Genomic DNA, 20165 nt, shown 5'->3' on the forward strand with positions numbered 1-20165 from the left:
GGAGTTCTGGTCAGATCCAGGTCTTAAGTTTTCTCCACAAGACTCATCTTGCTTTGAGAGGTTACTTTACTTTTAGCAGCCACGCAGAACTTTGTGTGTCTTCCTGCAACTGGCATAAACTGGAGAAACTGACTGTTGTGTTGACTGTCCTGGCTAATTCAGAAGAAATATGATTGTGTAAAAACACTTGGATGATATCCTTATCATGGAGTGGTCTAGAACCAAACATTGTGAAAATCAGACATTCTCATTAAAACACACTGCTCCTGCATTCATGTCTGTACATCAGGAGCAGTTTCCATGTTGGGAAGATTTTTGCAAGAGTAGAATATGGCTGAGGCCCTTCCTAGAAGTTTTGAATAGCAGAACTAATCTGCTGGGAACTGACACAGCCTTTCTATCATGAGTAGGATTTTCCATGCATTTTTGTTATGATGAGAAGCAGGAAGCACAAAGTAGATCTAGGTATCCCAAACCTTTCACATGCTGTGCTTCCCATGGATCCTCTTGACAAATTACACTGCCTTCCCCAGAACAAAGCTATGTGAGTTAAGGTGACTATCTGGCTGTTCCTGGATTGGTTTTTTTGTCACCATGGATTTGAAAAAAGCTCCAGTGTATGATGTCCAAAACAACTCCAAATACATCTGAGGTGAGAGAGAACTTTCAGGATGATTTCTTCCATGCTATTTTGAACACACATCATTCTATGGTAAAACATTAACTACTTCAGAAAATTTTATTTGAAGAATACTGAGTTACAAATGCTACATAGGAAAAGAACAGTAATCAGGTGCATAAGCAAAGTTTTAGAGGCTAAATGATTGTTTTTACATTAAAAGTGAAGTAAAATCAATATTTGAGGGCCAAGGATACTAAATTACATCGATGCTTTTCTGATCATTCTAGTGAAGCGTAATGCTGAGTTCCTGAGTAAGAGGGACAGAAATCCATATAGTGAGTTTCTGTGAAAAAAAAAAGACACAAAAATAATGAACAACTTAATATAAACCTATAAAAGACTAGCTCAAAACAGAGAACAAGAGAGGAAGCTTGAACTTAGACCTTTGTGATTCCCTTAACCTCACCTGGTAGGCGAGACTGACTTGGTGGCAGTATGCATCTGTCTGCTGCTGTATACAGTTCAACATACATTTTAGACATTCAGGAACAGTTTAAAATTAATTAATAACATGAATTAAATATGTAATTATAAATACAACACCTGTCCTGCTCTCTCTCTGTTCAGTGTTAAATTTGATGCATTTTATTATTCACATAATTTCCATTTTCAGTACTTCTTCACCAGTTTTATCTTCAGGTTTCAGAATTAATAATCTATTAAATGCATAATATCCATTCACACCCCTTAGCTGCTTCTTTGCCCACCCACAAATTGGCATTAACATCATTCTAATAGTCTATGTGTAGATCATTTCTTCCAAGTATGTAGTGTTTATCACCTTTCACGAGAAACAGTTCTCTACCACTACTTGGTAAGTAAGAAGTCCAGTTATTGAATGATTTGCCTTGTAGCCAAATATGGACAAAAATACTGCAACCTTATCCAAACAGTAACAAAAAAGCTCCCAGGCAGCCAGAAAGGTTGTGCCAGACTGCAGCTCTGCACAGGCAGTAGGCACTACGGGCATTGAGAACCTCCCTACACCTTCCAGCAGAGGATGCAAGTGGGAGGAAAAAGGAGATTCTTCCCATGCCCAGGTGATTTTGTTGTCAGCACAAGTTTGGTCAACAGAAATGCTCCTCCAGCTTCCCTGCTGCAGTTAGAACACAGCTGTTGTGGCTCTTCTGGTATGGTGCTCTAGTGGGGTGGAAGATAAAGAGTTCTAATAATAGGAAGATTCTGTGGTATTACAAATATCAGATCAGGGTAGCACTGCATGAATCAGGGAGAAGGAATTGGCGTATTCCTAAGCAAACTGCTTCTATTTATATACAAATAACTATGTCTCAATTATGCACTTAAGCACTGCTTTTAGGCATTTTTTTTTCTGCAAAGCAAAAGCAATATGGCAGAACTTACTTTCTTCTACATCCCTTAAAACAGTACAGTCTTTGTGCTTGTTAAACTGTTATACAGTATGTAATCTCATTAAGCCTGTGAGAAAATGGCAAATTTGCCCTTTAGATTTTGTTATTTTTTTAATTACATGGATTGTAAGGTTTCAAGATCTAAACCCAAGCTGCTAGTGCTTTTTTTAATAGAGTCAAACACAAGAGGATTATAGGTAATGACATTACAACATCTGCACAGAGCTGGTAGGAGACGTTTGACTGAATCTCTTAGAACTGTAAGAGGGATATGTTTAGCTGGTTTACATTACTGCCTGATTTAAATAATGTAATTTTTGTGCAGTTTTGGATATTTCGTACTACAGCAGCATGGTGGGTTTTTATCTCCCTTATATGAAGTCACTGAGATCATCTTTTGTGCTTAAATCAAATTTTAAATGATACTTTTGCGACAAGCTTTTTAGTCTTTCTTAATCATCTTTTTATGTGATGCTGTTAGTATGGAGTTATCTTATGGTTTTCTGTGATTAGTGCCTTCAGGCATATCTCAATGGAGTGTTTTCTTTATCCTGCCACATTTATGTTACTTTCAGCTTGCTTAGAGGCAGTTAGGCTGTTAAACAATTTCTTCCCTTGAGGCAATCCTGATTACACTTATTTATGACATCGTCTCTGAAAGTGAATTTTTTATGATTCTCCAAGGTAGAAATTTATTCTCAGCAATTTTCTTCCCTTACAGATTCCTTCAAAAAAACAAATGTTTTAACCAGGTGCATATAATGGGGAGCACACTTTGGTTGCAAGTAAACTTAAATCATTAAGCCAAGTGGGTAGAGGGATGTAAGACATGACATCTGTTGCTTGATTGAATGTTCAGTTAGTGGCATCTTGAAGTGTAGCACTGCGAGATCCCTGGGCAGTGCTGAGAGGTGAGTACCGCACTTCATACAAAGTGTGCACGACCCACTTCAGCTTTGTGCCTAGTGACGGATATGGGTCAAGTGACCAGAGAGAGGGTATGTTATTAAGTGTTGCTCCTTTTGTCTATTCTCCTGTGGGAAATGAAATTGGGGTATTCAGTTTGTCCCTTCCGTGGTGTCTCTTTGTTGATGCCAGAGAGGAAGAGAACCGCACAAGCAAATCGTGCATTTTTATTTGGGACACTGAGGTTGGACACTTTAAGATGCTGAAACTGCAACTGTTGTCTCACTGTAGTGATAGTTTTTTAGGAACAAATGTACAGCAGAGATTCACCTTTCCCTCCTCTGAAGGTAGGAAGACACTCATTAGAGCCAGCTATGCTGTAATCGTGTTTGGACACTAAGTAGTTGTAAGAAAATACCTCCACTACTTCTTTTCAGCAACTGATATCTATAACTTTGAGAGGTTTTCTGATTTTATAAAAAAGATGATAATGCCTGTAAAACTCCTAAGATTTCTTCCAGTTTGTGGAGCTATATTTTTTTCCATTATGTCACTAGTTTGAAAACTTGTATAAGCAGCAGACACCAAATGAGAGAATATGTGTAATTGTGTAATACCAATGATTACAGTTTCCTAAAAGCTCTTGCTGTTTTTTTTTCTTCTGCTCACCCTCCACCCCATCCTCAAAACCCTCAGACTCTTGTATCAAGAATTGGTGTCTGCATATACTTGGAAATGTAAGAGTGTGAATGAGAAACTGTTCCTGTCACTTAATGACTATCTCCTTTTCCCTAAGATTTTTCATGACTGCTCAGCATAGCTCTTACCCCACTTGACTCATAAGAGGAAGCATCTCCACGGATGGCTTTTCCATTCAGAGCAACAGTATGAGGTCTCATTTTCAGGCCAAGAATTGTGATTTTGTTGTACTTCAGAGTGTCAACCCCTCGATAGCCATTTTTAAGGATTTCTGTCTTCAGGCTTGACTGGAAAAAGCCACAGAGAAAATTTTAGGACCACAACAACTCTTTAGGGGTAAGTTAGTGCATACTGTTACTGCTGTCTCATTTTTGTCAATGAATGCATAGAAGGTCTTCCAATGTAGATATTAAAGTCTGAGACTATGAAGGAAAAACAGCACTCATATTAATTTTCACATAAGAAACACGCCATAAACTAAAAATGTATAAAACAAAATAGCATTTACAACATTCATTTGGAATCTTGGACATGTTTTTCTACTTGTAATCAATGCAAACTTGGTTCTTGTGCCACTTACAGTGTACAATGGCATATGCAAAGCCAAAATTCAGATACAGAGATTCAGTTAATGACCTTAAGGCAGATTTAATCAACATCCACAACTAACTGCTTTAAACTGTAAGCATCTTCCACAAATGCCAACTGCTAGATATTTTGCCCCTATTTTATGTCCCACATCTCCACATCTCCTGCTAGAAATCTTTACTACGTATGTCCCAGCTTTAGGGACACTGAAGGAACACTGTATGTCCACAGAGCTGTGTTTGTTGTACTTCTTATTAACTCTATATCCCATGTTTAGGGTGTATCAAGAGGACATTCAAAGTCATTAAGAAAATTCAATTTGATCACCAGCAACAGCTATTTCCCATACAAGCAAAGAAGGGGAATCATCATATTTGTTATGTGATCACAGTCGTTAAGGAAATAAAGATGAATTCTACTGCTCAGGAAATGATGAGTTGCTATGCAATCATGACTTTTTAAAAACATGCCAGTAAGAAACCCATGATGGAACCTTTTGCATAAATCAGCTTGGGTTATTTCAATGGTGCATGGTAGGAGAGCAGAAGCTAGATCGCAGTCTTTGTAACTTACGTCTGTGCTTAAACTGGTTATTTCAAGCATCCACACTAAAAATAAATGTTAATCCTCATCACGCTGATTTAAAATGTGTAAATAAGGAATGCTGGATATTATGGAACAAATAAGGGAGAGGCTTCTAAAAGCCTCTGAAGAATGTGTTAGGGTACTTACATAGGATGTCTTCACCCCATTACCAAAGCTCCAGCATACTAAGGGGCTCAGTATAGGGACCACCTCTCTACAGTGATTTATTGCTGTCTCAGATGTGGCCACACAAGAGAGGCAGCCTAAGGTGGCCTCAGGGCCCCAGCTAACTCAGTGTGATGCTGAACTTAGTGATTATAGTTGTACTAATAAAGTTGCAGTTGAGTTCTGAGGCCCTGAGCGACGTGTCTGCAGTCCCTCTGACCATGGTCTAGAAATGAAGGTCTTGGGAGGGCAGGGAGTTGATGGTCCAGAGGAATGAGGGATTTTCTCCTCCCCAAGCATCTACTGGTTAAAGTAATTGCCCAGGAAAGTGCCGAGCTCTCATAAGAGAGGTGGAACTTATGGATACCACTCAAAGCCCCATGAATGCAAAGTACAAACAAGTCCTGGATCTGAGGCCAGAAGCCAGGACTTCCTTCTGCACTTCTGAGAAGCAGAGTCATGATTTTTCTTTCCTATTGTCTTGCTCTGGTCCTGCGAGCGTCATCCTTTTTCCCCCCCCTCTGAAAATTGGACCAGTTTAAGTAAGAACTTGTTCTCAGGCTATTCAGTTACCCAGCGGCCAGCATACTCTTTCAGGAGCTTCCATTTCCTTGGGCAACCCTTCCTATGGCCATCCCTGTAGAGAGCCTGGACTCACTTGCTATGGTCTGAGCATATCTTGCCTTGTGCCACCCAGAGTTTATGGCTCTCCCTGCTCATGTCTGAAGAACAGTGGATTTCATACATCTAGCTCATATATTTTTCTAGACTGGCAGGCTTAATATATGGGGCACTTTGACTTAGGTGACAGCCATTACGTGTGTCACAATGGAGTTGTCAAGTGGATTAAAATACTGATCACAGTGAGACAGTATCTGAGAGCAGGAAGCTTGAATCCTTCTCTGAGACTTAATTGCCTGCACTAATCTTGAATTCTAATTTGTGCTTCTGGGTTGTTTAAATGAAAACATAAATTAGAAGTTCTAATCCTGTACCTGTTACCTGCACAATGCTGTTCTGGGTTCAGAATAAATGCTATGATGTCAGACCTTATCAGTAAATCTCTTAGGGAAAAAACTTGTGTATTCTCCTAAAACTAGGTGTGATTAAATTATTCAACCACAATTTTTCATGGCTATAGAAATGTGCAGCAAATACCAAGACCTTCATACTTTTCTCATACCTCTACAATTTGCTATTTGAGATGGATTTTTTCTTTATAAACACATAATAAAAATTCAACAGTAGAGGTTATTGGAATGCAGATAGGGACTTCAGTCATGGATTTACAGACAGAAGTCAAATATAAGCAATGAGAAATGGAAGTGCCATTGAATCAACAATCTAATTTGCACAGATCAGAATTTAATATGAAACTGGATATTGTTTTTCTGTAGTCTTCTTGCAATAAATTACTATACACAGACTACAGCAAGCTGAAGTGATTTTTCTTCCTTTTGCCATTGAAATAACATTTTTTTGAAGAAGAAAATTTTTTTATTGGTAAATCAAGATGAAAATAAATTAAAAATTAAATCTAAAGTCTAGACATGTGGTATTAGTTCCAGGAAAATATCCTATGAATATATCAGAAAACATCATAAACTCATCTATTTTTTCTGGCTTACTCTCTCTTCTGGAAGACACACACTCTAAGACCAATATCACAATAGGGGTTAATACAATTTTATTCTTTTTAATGTTTTCTGTGGACTACTTTGGGACTTTTAGGAATACACAGTGTGAAAATCATGCCACAGTCTGCATACAATATCTTATTTCTTACCAGGCACTGGAATTGTGGATAAAATATGATCTGTGCAGATTGCTGAAGTAGATTAAGGTTTTTTATAGTAACTTCTACAACTTACTATCATACACTTAATAAGCTTCTAGTAGATTTATTTTATCTTATTTTTCTCAGTTGAAGCCTAGACTTTTTGGGTTTTCTATTGAGCTTTCTAAGGACATGCCTGGACAGAAGTGAGTGCTGTGTGAAAGGCATTAGTGCACTGACCCTGGGCTAATCTATTTCTGTGCTGTATGGAGCATCTGATCAGCTCACTGGGTTGCCAGTAGCATGCTGAATCACTCTGCAGGAGATCAACCATGGGAGCAATCTCCGTGCTGTCAGGCAAGGAAATGCAAGCTAAAGAAATGAGACTCTGTAATTCTCTGAGCCACAAAATGCAAGCTTCAAGTGAGCAAAGCTTAAAAGCTGCTGGGGTATCCTGAAGAGAGGAATTTAGCCTTCTCCCACCCATCAGATTGACAGCATTCATACAAGGAAGACAACAAAAAGGTCCCTCATCCCCAGAAGCAGCAACTCAGAAAAAAAAAAATTTAAATCTGAGCTGAAAAAGTGGATTTTCAGGTTCACATCACAGCAGGAACATTAACGATGTGCCACTATGATACTCAAGGAAGCAAACAAAGCTGCAGCATCATAGTTGGATTGTTTTGTAGCTGTCTGTAAATGTACTCATTAGGTACCTTACCAGGTTTAAAGGCTGAGCTATGAGAAAAAAGCTTTCCTGAGAAGAGATAGACAACAGCACCTTACAATGGCTACGTTAAAATACAGTTGCCTGTGTGTTTGTCTGTACCTTGAATGTTGCTACTTACTTTGCTGTATGTATACTTAGCCAAGAAGTATTGCTCCTTCTCGATAGTATCTGTCAAAACACAGAACAAGGAGGAATGGCATCAAAACAGGGAGCAAAATCCAAAATAAGTTCACATTAGTTGTAACAAGTGGCTAACATCAGATTTGTGGGTTATTTAATGTGTTTCTCTAATCTCCTTAGGGTGGTCTCAGAGGAAACATGACATGAGTCATTGTCCTGTCTAGCAGACCAGCTGTTCCCAGTGTCACACCTTTCTCATATCAAAACACTAATTCAAGAGCAGCCTGCTTCTCACCTCTGTGACGTCCAACTGAGGGTCAGTTCTCCAGCTGTTTCTAGCAGGAGTCAGTGCCATTATACTGCTGAAAAGGCAGCCTGAGGAGAGCTCTGTACATAGACACTGCTTCACAGTGAGAAAACGGGCTTACCGATTGAATCACCATCATCCCAGAAGAGAGATCCAGAAGCTTCTTCTTGTTCATCCAGGGCAATAATGAGCCCAAATGGGTTCAGACGACTGTTGGCAAACCAGTTGAGAAGTGTCAGTACAAACTGGAGAGTCACTGTTCCCTGGTTTTTAGCAAAAAGTTCTGAACGCAATCAACTCCATTTTCAAGGTTACAAAAAAGCCACAACAAAAGAATGACAACTGTGCTTACAGAAACGGTTCCTGAAATGATGCCTTGTCCCACTAAAGTGTAGAATTCTCACTTCCCATGTGCTAATGTGGGTATTTCCTTTCTTTAGTGGCCTTAATGTACGATAATTGGACACTCTAGGAGGCAACTGGTCACTAGTGCTACCTTACTATTGGTTCGGTTTAGTTGCTGCACAATGCTGTTCCCTTTCTTCAGTACTTACATGATCTTATTAGCATGGCTCAGATAGGAGGCCAGTATATTACTCACTGGTGTGGGGAAATAATTTTCCTTAGAAGAGATTTGAGCTTTTCCACCTTGCCCATGGCATTGGATAAATACAAGGAAAAGAGTTTTGCATTTTCCTCTTGCATATGTTTACTTTGAATGAGTGGCAGCAGGTCAGTGTGAAAGTAAGAGGAGCAAAAGCTTTTCCAAGCGTAACTACAGAACCAGGAGTAGGTTTCAGTCTTGCAGACTATGACGTGGGTCATCTTTGAGGTGACTTCTAATTCAATGGAGCGAATAGTGGGATAAAAATACTGTGCTTATCACCTGGAATGGCAGCTGGAAGGTGCAGATAGCCTCTCTTCTGCACTTTCTTTTGATTGCTTTTTTTGGCTGTCTCTGGGTCTGACCTGCACAGTGGATTGGTGACACACATAGATGACATTACCTCTTAGTAGTGGTTGTGGCTGGTGCCTGTTCTGGTAGGATGTAACCTCCACGGATGAACAGAGGGATCTTGCTTAGTGGGGCAGCCACAGTAGCATAGTTCTTGCTCCAGGCACTTGGTAGTTTGTGACCCTACCACAAAAATTAATGCAGTTAAAAAACCTCAGATATGGACACTATACATTGTGATGTTATACCACTGAAAAAGGGGGTATCAAGAGGTACAGTTTCACTTCAATTACATCAGTGGAAATGCAAACAGAAAAGTGGATTTCAGGGGTATAATTCCAGTTCCTTTTTTTTACCATGAAAGAGGATCTAGCCCCTACAGTTCTGCATATGCATGAGATGGAAGCGTCATGAATGAAAGACAGCAATTCATCTTTAAAAATGGTATCATTAATCTGTATGCTGTGAAAAAATCCTCATCAAGACACTGAGCAAAAAGCAAAAGAAACTTTTGCTTCTTCTTTTTATGCATATGGAGCCTGACAGATTTCAGTTTAAGGTAAGTGATTCATAATCATTTGGGAATGTAAGCTGTAGATTTTCTTCTCTTTTAAGAACAAGTTTTCCCCCTTTCTAAAAGTAATTACAGCATTCAAAGATCGAAATTTATCTATGTGTAGACAACTAATGTAAGCTCTCTTCAGCATTCCTTTCTGGTTTAATGCCTCAAAACCAGGTGTAGGCAAGGCTTACATAGAGAGCAGATAACAGGAAGGTTTTGCTCTTGTCCTCTGCAGATGGAATTCTAACTAACAGTAAATACCCAACCTTGCTTTTGGCTAAGCACCATACGGCAAGTACGTGTCAAATGCTGGGGGCATGCCTTATGCAGAGGACAAGGTACACCGGTGCTGCCATCCCCACACCCAGCCTGGCAAATGGGGGTCAGAAGGATCCACAACAAGGAGAGCTGAACAAACTGCTCCACCCTGCAGTGTCATGGCCTTATGAAAAGAGAAAAAGAAAAGGGTTGGTTGAACATCCATCTGAGGACACCAGCCAGATGCTGGAAATGACCAAACTTCTTTAAAAATTAATCTGAATTTCCTCTGAAAGCCTTGCTGTCCTGCCTGCTCCTCTGCCAGCATCACTCAAGGCAGTTAACTACAGCCTGATGCTGCTGGGCTCACATTTCTGAAAGCTCTTAGCATCAGCCTAACTACTCGTGCTGAAGTCAACACTGGTCTTAACCTGCAGATTGCAACAGAGTGTAGTTAGATTGAAACTGAGCACTTTTGTAAATGCAGTACTGGGTATGATGGTGTTTGAAAGGTCAAAACTTGTAGTCCCTGAAACCAGAAGAGGCTGTTATCTTCCACAGAGCAGATTGCTCTTCATCTCTTGGAAGAATATTTCGGAGTTGAGCCTCACCCCGCTCTCTAAATAAGCCTTCTGCCAAAAGTGATGCATGTGCAAAACTGCATGCACAAAATGCTTTGCAGCATGTTCTCAGGAGTACAACTCAGGTTTCTGCCTCTGTTTCTATGCAGGGAAGTGTAACAGCATAACAATTAAAATGTGCAATAAAGGGGGGGGCAAAAGAAATAAATCTTCATAGTTTAATGAATTTTTAGGCTGCTCTTGAAAATTCAGTTCTTTATGTCTTATATCTTTACAAACCAGAAATAGAAAATAAAATGCTACTGAAAGCTGTATAAGTTACTCTCCCAGCTAGCCTGGTGTAGACTTCTTGTTCTTTAGTTTTCTTAAACACAGATGCTGAGGTAAAAATACTACTGAACATTGCTAAAAGTTATTTTGCTGGAATTGTACCATTTTAAGTTATGTAAAAAAATGTAAGAAACTGAATCTGAACAATACATACCGTATAGTAGTCAAACCACTGTGCTTCAGGAAAGTATACATCCACAGATCTTGCTCCCTGTAATTGTCATAAAATGATTGAAGTCTTTTTTCTTTTTATATTCCTGATATTACATTATCTTTATTATATTTGCTCATGGAGAGATGTATGCTGAATATTCTAATAACATCAAATCTTGGAAATTATGGCTGAGTTATTATAGCAGTGGACTAGTGCTGGCTAATGCATAACGCTAAACAGACAAGCCTACACTATCTGCATTTTTTTACTGCCATTCCATGGGATGAGTCAATGTTATATGATTATTTCAGTCTAGTACAATGCTCTATGTCTTGCAAATGAAACTGGCCTGGGTGTACTCCTCTAACACCTGACCAGCCTTTGCAAGACAGGACTTCACATCCAATGACAGAGTCAGGGACACAACTGCTCAGTGCCCCTTGCACTGTTCTTGTTGCAGAAACAGTCAGAGAGCAAGGAGGCCACACAGATATTTGTCTTCTGGGCAATTATTTAAAGTTGCAGATAAATAATAAGAACATGTTGCTAATTGCACAATTGCTATACCTCGTTTTGCAGCATGTGTTGTATTATATGGGATGAAATCACACTAGAGGCACTCTGAATTCATGACTCCAGGAAAAGCTGGGACCAAAACATACTTCTTTTTTTCATGATGAGTTGCTTGAGCTCACAAACAGATTAATTTTGATTCTCAACATAGGTGTCTGCCCCTTTGCAAAATTATGGTTTACGCCCAACGTTTGCCCCAGGGAGCAGATGGAGCATGAAAAGGAAAGGTGGAAAAGAACTAAGGCAAAGTTACCATTTGACATTTTAGGGACAGAACAGTAGAAAGAGTAAGAAATAAACAATTTATTACAGTATGCAAATCTCACACTAGAATACAAGAATTGCTAAACTGGAAATTTGTCTTGTCCTGTGGCCCATCATCCACCATGGGCAGTGTGAGGTGTTTCAGGCAAAGTGTCCTAGTGCTACAGTTAGGAGGGCTGGGGTAGTTTGTTCTGTCTGTTTAGGTCTTACTACTGTTTAACAACTAGAGGGAGGTAGGTTTAATCTGTAACACATCTTGAAAACTTGAAGAGGAAACCTGATAAAGTCAGGATAACCCCTCTCTCCATGTTTTCTTTGCAGTATTATGACAACCCTGGCTATTCTGGTCTGCAGAGAAGTCTGTAACCACCCTCAGAATCATGATGAGCCTTGCCTTCGTGAGTCCCTAAATGACAAGCCAGTGTGTAAAGCAGCTCCCTGTTTTAATTTTAATGGATGCCTCACCTGCTCACAGCCTAGGACTCAAGGAGCAAAGGGAAAGCTGTCCCCGACTCATCTTGTCTAGACAAGCAGGTATCATGCTGTAGTTTGGTGCACTTTCTGCTGGCCTGCACTGTCACTGGGAGGGTCTCACAGCTCACCTCTGCCCTGTACCCTGCTGTATGGCATGATGCCTGGCTGCCTCCTCCCTCCCACTGCAAGATCCAGCAACGTGTCACTTCCAAAACTCTGCTTCCTCCATCAGGCCATAGGCACCTGGCCTTCCTTTCATGCTACAGTCCTCCACAGAGCATTAGGAGGACTTCTAATCTAGACCCCTTATCATTTTATATATCCTTATAATGTTCCCTTTCATTCACTTCTTCACAGGAAGCCACCAGGCTTGTCACTCTCTCTTCATGGGAAGGTTTCTCTCAAATCTTTCATCATCTTGCTGGTCTGAGACCCTGTGAGATCTAGTTAGTCATCAGCTATTAGAAACCTAGGAGAGTCTGAAGATGAAGGGCTGATGAATGAAGCACCTCAGTGGAGTCAGAATGGTTTTAGATGCAGGAATAAGAATTTCATTTTAAATTCACAGAGGCATAAGGGTAGAAAAGGTGACCGATAGTATCCTGTTTACATGTTTGATTGTCAGCAATGTCTAGAAAATGTATCAGGTATTCTGGCAGCATGCTGATGGTGAACAGCTCTAGGACACACCACATGCAGATATTTTGCTCTGCTCAGGCAAACCTTTCTGGTCCTGAGTGTAATCATTGGTGGGGCAAGGAGAGAAGCCTACACTTGCTTCAGACGAGCAGCGACAGCCCTGACCACAGCGCTGTGCCCAGCACAGCCATGGGGAAATGCCGCTTTTTAAAATCTGTCGCATTAGAATCTAACATTGTCATTATCATTGCCGTAATGAGTGTGCTTGCCTGTGGTGCTGGGAAAAATCCTAGCAAAACCCTTGAGATGCTGCGGTTCGAAAACACTGGGGGAAGGTGGTAATATGGAAACCACTTAGCTTTAATACCTGTGTGTTTCTTCCTAGCTTGACAATTACTGTTCTGCGTGTGTCCTTGGAGGGAGCTGTGAGCACAATAACAGGACCACACGAGGAGCAGCATCCAGCCTGTTTACATCCATTTGGCACTTGGAGTAGCAGGGAAATGCCATGCCCTCACTTTCATCCTCCCACTTCAAGCACTGAGCAGCTCTGTACTGTCTGTGCTGCTCAGAAATGCATTCTACAAGCTTTGACAGCGGAAGGAAGAAATCGGTAGATATGAGCAAATATGCCCTGAATGTCACCGAATGCCCTATGCACGGCTCATTTCTTTTAGTCCAGTATGATGGCATTTTTTAATTACAGTACTTGCCTCTTGAAGAACAGGAGCAATCATAAAAGCAGGTCCCCAAAGGAAGGCGGTATCTATTCCATGAGTCTGCTGATCGGAAGTAAATCTAGTGTTGAAAGTGAGAGATGCAATGTTAATTCACATTTTTGTAGAACTTGCAGAATATTTTAGTATTACTTACTGTGACAAGAAATCTGCATCCTCAAGACATCTTCCAACACTGCCAAATATTTTTCCTATCTGAGGGAATTCCAGAAGTTGGACAGAGATTAAAAAATTACAGTAAAACTACCATTCTGGACCAGATCAGAACCCTCACAAAATGCTGGACCTGATTTCTTTTCAGAAGAGCAGTGATGGGAAAATAACTTTCTGTCCAGTGGCTTGAGACCCCATCAAGGGAGTGGCCAGGACTAGGAGAAGGAACACAATGGAATAACACTGTGCTCTAGGATCTAAAGGATTTATGAAAATCCTTGTATTTGGCTTCCTGCACCTTTCACAGATCTACATTAGAAATCTTTTGCTGGACAAACACAAAGCAATATTCATACATATTGTGCTTTTCAACTGCCTTTCCTGAATGGGCAAAAACTTACGGAATTCAGTCCATTTTATTAAATGTATTGAATTTAGTTTGTATTCTGATCATGTCCTCCAAAGTCCTTACAGTCCCGTTTGCCTGGCATCGCCTGCCAGCTCAGGAAGAGATCCTTAATCCACCATGCATCAGCTAATGAAAATATTGAATATCACCTGGCAAAGAAGAGAGATTCTCCCCATCTCAGGAACCTCCACTCATCTGGCATAAAATCCTTGAGTATTTAAATAGGCTTTCAATCATTTGAAAGCCTGTCTCCGAGGAAATTCGTAACAGACCCTTGTTTCCTAGTTGGCTTGCAGAATAATGTCACAATGGAGCATGCCTCAAGCTCTCCTAAAATCAAGGTACCTTGTACCTTCTGCTTTCTCCTGCTCCTCTGCCCCTTTTCCCATCCAACCACCCCACTGCCTTGCTAAAAGTGATAACTGGGCTGTTTTACCATCATCTGCTTGTGACAAATTCATATGGCTGTTGCATATTAACATGTTATTCTCCAAGGACGTACAAATTATTTGTTTAAAAAAATATTTCCTGTGTCTGATTAACTGACTTTGCAGCTGCCCCTGTCTAAAGATGGGTGTCTGTTGTATGCTGTCTGGAGCAGAAGAGCTCAGTGTTGGTGTCCTGCTCTGACACCTTGCCTGCTGAGGGCATAGGCACACACTACACCCAGCCCAGACTTACAGAAATTACCCAAAATGAGCAAGAATATCTTGGCAATAAAAATAAATCTATCAGTGTTTGAATTTCTAAAATATTGTAGGTTTAATGTAGTACATGGAACTCAGGAGAAAATGTTCTTGAAGGCATTGCTCAGGCTCTGATTTCAATTTATTCAGAGTTTCTTTTTCTGTCAAAAGAAGTAGCTCTCTTGGAGCTTATTATTGCATTTTGCCATAACGCTTTGTGAATATTTAAAGTGGGGAAGCAAGGTGTGGGCTTTGATGAATTACCTTGTCTTAAAGTTTTTGAACTATAAAACATTAGTTTTTCTTGTCATCTCAACAGCTTGTCTGTATTTTTATTTTCCCCTTAATAAAATCATAATACTGATTCAGTATACTTCATTGTGGAAGATTTCAGGAGGAAAAGCTTATCATGAAATTATGACAAAAGAGAAGTTGAACTTATTTGCACATGGAAACAAGGGCCTCATCATGTAACTCAGTATTATTTTCTCTTGCAATTATAGCAACCATGAGCACAAATTCAGCAAACAGATGAACTTTTCCTCATTTTGAAAATATAAGCCATTAAGCCATATCTATGATCTATGAAAGGTTCTCAGTTCCATCTACATGTTTCCTATGCTTAGATGCTGGCCTCTCTTATTTTTCCCTGTTTAGCCATTAAGCAGAGCTTTCTCTTCCACTAATGGATTACAGCCTCCAGGTCTTTTTGGACAGTTGAGCTACTGGCACCTCTGTTGCACTGAGTCAAAGCCTCAGAGGCACCTAAAACACTTGTAAGAATCTGCTGGGATGTTATTCTTCTTTATTATTTGAAATGAACACCTAAATATTTGAAGTGAAATGAAAAATCTGAAATAGCCACATGAAATAGCTATTGCTGGGAGACCTCCTGCCCAGAGAGAGTTGTTTTCACAGCCAAGCTTATGAACTCATAACAGCTCCACCTGAAAAACTAGTACTGACTGTTTTTTTAACTCTCCTTTGTATTTGTTACAGGTAAAGGAAAGGTTTGAAGTAAAATTCCATCATCCGTACATCAAAAATTCTGTTTCAGTTCTCTCGTTCTCTAAAAACCCACATTTCTCCTCCTGGTAGCATCTGGGCCACCTTCTCACTTGAGCAGACCCATTTAAACAACATTAATCAGAAACAGTAGGAAATGCTGATTGTGTAACAATATCATCCACAATTAACTGCAGTAGTAAGATATACTTCAAGTCATTTTACAATCTAGCTATGGCAAATTAGCAAGTGATGTGCCCACTAGGATGTAACCTGGATAGTGAAGCAGTTTGTGCTGACCTCTTGATGCCTGCACTCCCCTATGTGCATTTTAGAGGTTTTATTTTTTTGTAATCCCGGTCTGACATCACTGACTAAATTCCCATCAATGGCTGGAGTCCATCTTTCGACTCAGTTTCACCCTGTAGAAGTATTTGCTGGTTTATCTGAGACTGTGATACAATTCATAACAAAGAAAATGTGGACATCTGCTAATGTAGATGAGCCCCAAACAGAATACAAGTAAAGTTTACTAGGAATGGCCTGAAAGGCAGCTTTAATACCATTAAATTAATTCTGTATTAACATAGATTAACTAATATGAATTAAAATAAACTCAGTCATTTCCAATGTTAACACAGAACTCATTAAGCAAAACGGCAGCTAAAATACTTGAAATACCATCTAGTGCTGTGTAAGACATGAGTACTTATGAAACTTCTTCTAAATGTAACCTAGTTAAATAAGGTAGCAGAGTAGTAAGGGGAGGGATACTGTTTTTAAAATGTATCAGTTAGTCATTATGCTGAGTAGGTAAAACAGGTTTTGTGCATATGCTTTCCATATTCAAATGGACTGTGCTTCAGTGTAATCTCAATTTAATTCACAAAAAAATACCTTACCTTTTAACTAAAGTGTTTTAAACCTAAAGGGAAAAAGAACGTTAAACAGTCCAGAATGTAGCCTGCACCAATGAGACTAAATTGTGTAAGAGCATTGGGCAGTAGCCTTTCATACGTATTATTTGCACATCTTTTGCTCAAGTCTTTGCATAAAGCATTCTGAAGTATAAAATTTACCAAAAGCAGGTAAAAAGATAAGTAAAAAATACTGAGAGGGAAATGAAACTTCACTTTGATTCCTGATTCTTCCAAACAGAAAAAAAGATTTGTTCCAAAAATCCAAGGCCCTGTTTTCTGAGGTTTTTTGTAGTCTGTATTTATTAATCTTGGTTTTGCACCTGCTACTACATTCAAACAGCTCTGTCTCTGTTTTCTCTACATAATTTGTGGACACAGATGTAGGTTTCATACATAGCATGCAGATGCAAGTGCTAAATTGGAAAATGCAAATGTTGTTGATGACTGGAAAACAGAACCTTCTCTGTATGAGGCCTTCTTGGCATTCTGGTCCAGAATGTAGATTTCATAGATTTAATTCAAATACAGAAAGTATAGCTATGTGATTCTTATTTTTAAAATGAAAAAGAACTGATATTTGCCTAAGAAAAGACATTTTCAGTATTTTCCTTACTTACGTTTTTTTTTCCCACTGGAAATAAATACAGGTTATATTTTAACGAAAATCCATTGCATATATGTAGAGTTATTTTCCTTGCATGTAATTTGATCAAATTTCATTTTGAAACTATTTTTTAAGAGAGAGCACATAGTAATATTGGTATTACAATTATCAGATGCATATCAGCTAGCTTATACGTAAAAGCTCAACTACTTTTGTGAGTAAGATATGACTGAATAAGAGCCTTACTTACTCCTGCATCAGTGACCGCACCACTGTGTTTCCGTAAACATGAGACTCAAAAAACAGGGTGTACAGGTATGGCAGCAGTGAGTATCTGATCCTAAGTGTAGCTCGAGATATCTTGGCAAACTCTTCTCCAAATACTGCTGGGTCTTGTTCCTGTTAAAGAAAAGCTTTGGTTTTTACTGAGCTTTGTAAGCATGGACTGCAAATTCAACAAAGGACATGTGTGTGACCTCAGGAAAACTGTGGCTGACATAATCTGATGAAAGTGAATGCTTAAGTAAGAAAAAACACTAATTTGCAAGAAGATGCTAAAGAACCACCTCTACTGTCATCAAACTAATATTTGTATAACATTTTTCAACTTGAAAAACTCCGGTGAGTTCAGAGAGACTGAATACAGTGATATATGGGAGCCATTTGCAACCACTCCTAACCTTGTAATGGCAGAGGAGCTGGGGTTTCATGTCTGCACTCAGGAACAGACACCCACTCTCTAGAAATTAATTTATCCTGGAGATGGAAGCCCTTGGGAACAGACAAGGTGAAACACAAGAAAAAGGGAAGACTGAATCTGAAAAATAAAGGCAAAAGCATATTTATGTTGGCCAAGGTGACAAAGGCAAATCTATTTAAAAGTAAGAGCAAATTCAAGGCCCTGCTGAAGCCAACAGGAGTGACTGAAGTCACTGTGTTCAGTGGAGAAAACGTTTCATCTGTACAAAGAAACTTGATTTCTCTTCCTGTGTTTGCCATTATTGGACGTCCTGACTGAGGGACACCCGTGCATCAGCAGTGTCCCTTGCCTTCTCACTGTCAGCAACGCTTTCCTGGGATGGAGGGCACACATGCTGTGTCCCAACATCAAGAGGGCAGGTTTAAGCTATCATCTACACTTGATGGCTTCTTCTGATCTACTTCAAGACAATCTTAAGTCTTCCCCGAAATGGGATGTGGAGCACACAGCCAACCTGGGGCAGTGCTGATATGGGAAAGAGATGTTATACATCATCTTTAACGCCTCCTGCCTGAACCTTCTCCAGCACTAAACTGAGTCAGTTAACAAGTCACACACCTCCCATCATCCTTCACAAAATTTTCCCATAATACTCAATTTTCTCATTAAAATTCCAAGCATAATGAAACTTAAAAGGAACAGAAGTAACAAAGCTTTTTATATTATCTGTGCTTTTCAGACAAGAAAAATACTAATTAAGTCATTTGAAATCCCCAATGGATTAGGCAAAATGGATATTTAAGATTTTATTTTATCACTAACTTAGCATTAATTAAACTCAATATTTAAGTTAAACTTCTCCATTATTGTGTTTACATCAGAATTAGTCACCGATAATATTTCCTGCTGTCTCTGAGCTCTGAAGCATCCATTTATTATTTCAAAAATGGTGCAGTATTTTTACCAGTATTCTAACAGTGTACAAGTATTGCTTCAGTTCACAAAAAAAAGTCAGATTTCTTTAATGATGCTAAATCTCCCAAAATGCCTTGTTCACTTCTTTCAGTGAACACAATGTTTTAAATTATTTAAGTAATCCAATAAAAACAAATGTATCTTCTGTTATTTCTGTCATTCATTCAACTCTGAGTTGCAGCTCCAGTCATGTAGACCCATTGCTCTTTTCCTGCTTAATTAATTATGCAGGTCTGATTAACACATACTTACCCAAGTCAGACTGGTTTACGTGCCCAAAAGACCACAGAAACATATATAGATAAGGTATCTCTGATTTTAGTGGATAAATAAATAGAAAATATTTATCAACGGCAGCTTAAACCTCACAGACATTTGTTCTCCCAGAGATAAACACTTTAGCATATCTCAGGGATCTACAGGGTAATTCCTGACCCTCTTAATGACAGCACCATAGCTTATTACTCCTGCATTGGCCCAGTTGCTGAATGTCCATCGTACTTCATGCAGAGACAGAAGTCTTTTTGGGGATGTAAATGTTACAACATTTTGATGATGCAAATTCAAAGGAAACTTAAATCTCACTAACAACCTGAGCTCTACGCATGGCAGAGATCACCTTACAGATAGAAAAAAAAAAAAGACATTTATTAAACTAGGAGAACGATTTCATTGTGCTTGCAAATAACCACAGTCTACTTACAAAGGCTGCAAGACCTTCAAACTCTTTGTAGTTAATAACAGTCTGATACTTCTTTCTGTCTGAGACAAGTCTTGAACGAACATTACAAGTTAAAGCCAGGGCATGGGTCTGGGCTGAAACTGCACTTTGTCATCCTTCTCATGGGCTCACTGGCTTTTTTCAGTCTTTTTTTAGTTGCTTCTGGGTTAATAATGCTGTCACTATTGCTGGCCCTCTTGGAGTTCTCACATGTTTGTCTGGAGTTTCTAACTGTGGCATTTGTCTGGAACTTCTTTTTAAACAGCAAGAATGGTGTATAATGCCATCTCTCCCCTGCCTGGAATACCTATTATAATTATGGAAGTACTGAAATAAAAATTTAAGTAAATGAGGGAGTAGGGCAATGTGCTGACGCTCATCGGCTCTTAAATAAAACCTGGGCTTCAGTTGTAAAAGGTGGAGGGGATGAATCTTACTAACAGCTTAGGAAGATCATTTTTTGTCATTCAAAGTACACAGTACACATTTCTGCATGGCTTTCAGCTGTTAGATACTATGTATTTTTCAGCATTTCA

At 39.3% G+C, this 20165-nt stretch overlaps 1 protein-coding gene across 1 annotated transcript in view; it reads right to left on the minus strand.

Annotated features, from left to right (window-relative positions):
- Positions 1–740: 740 nt before the first annotated feature.
- The window catches only part of LOC104056080 (sucrase-isomaltase, intestinal), a 59535-nt gene continuing 40110 nt past the window's right edge, over positions 741–20165 (minus strand). Inside the window, exons 16-23 of the mRNA XM_054056476.1 lie at positions 17484–17632; positions 13433–13517; positions 10770–10826; positions 8937–9067; positions 8051–8139; positions 7621–7670; positions 3786–3944; positions 741–965 (exon numbers count right to left, since the gene is read on the minus strand). Coding sequence (XP_053912451.1) covers positions 906–965; positions 3786–3944; positions 7621–7670; positions 8051–8139; positions 8937–9067; positions 10770–10826; positions 13433–13517; positions 17484–17632 — 780 coding nt within the window. The 3' untranslated portion in view covers positions 741–905. The remainder of the gene's footprint in view (positions 966–3785; positions 3945–7620; positions 7671–8050; positions 8140–8936; positions 9068–10769; positions 10827–13432; positions 13518–17483; positions 17633–20165) is intronic.

This window comes from Cuculus canorus, chromosome 1 (assembly GCF_017976375.1).
Source record: "Cuculus canorus isolate bCucCan1 chromosome 1, bCucCan1.pri, whole genome shotgun sequence".
Taxonomy (NCBI): Eukaryota; Metazoa; Chordata; class Aves; order Cuculiformes; family Cuculidae; genus Cuculus; species Cuculus canorus.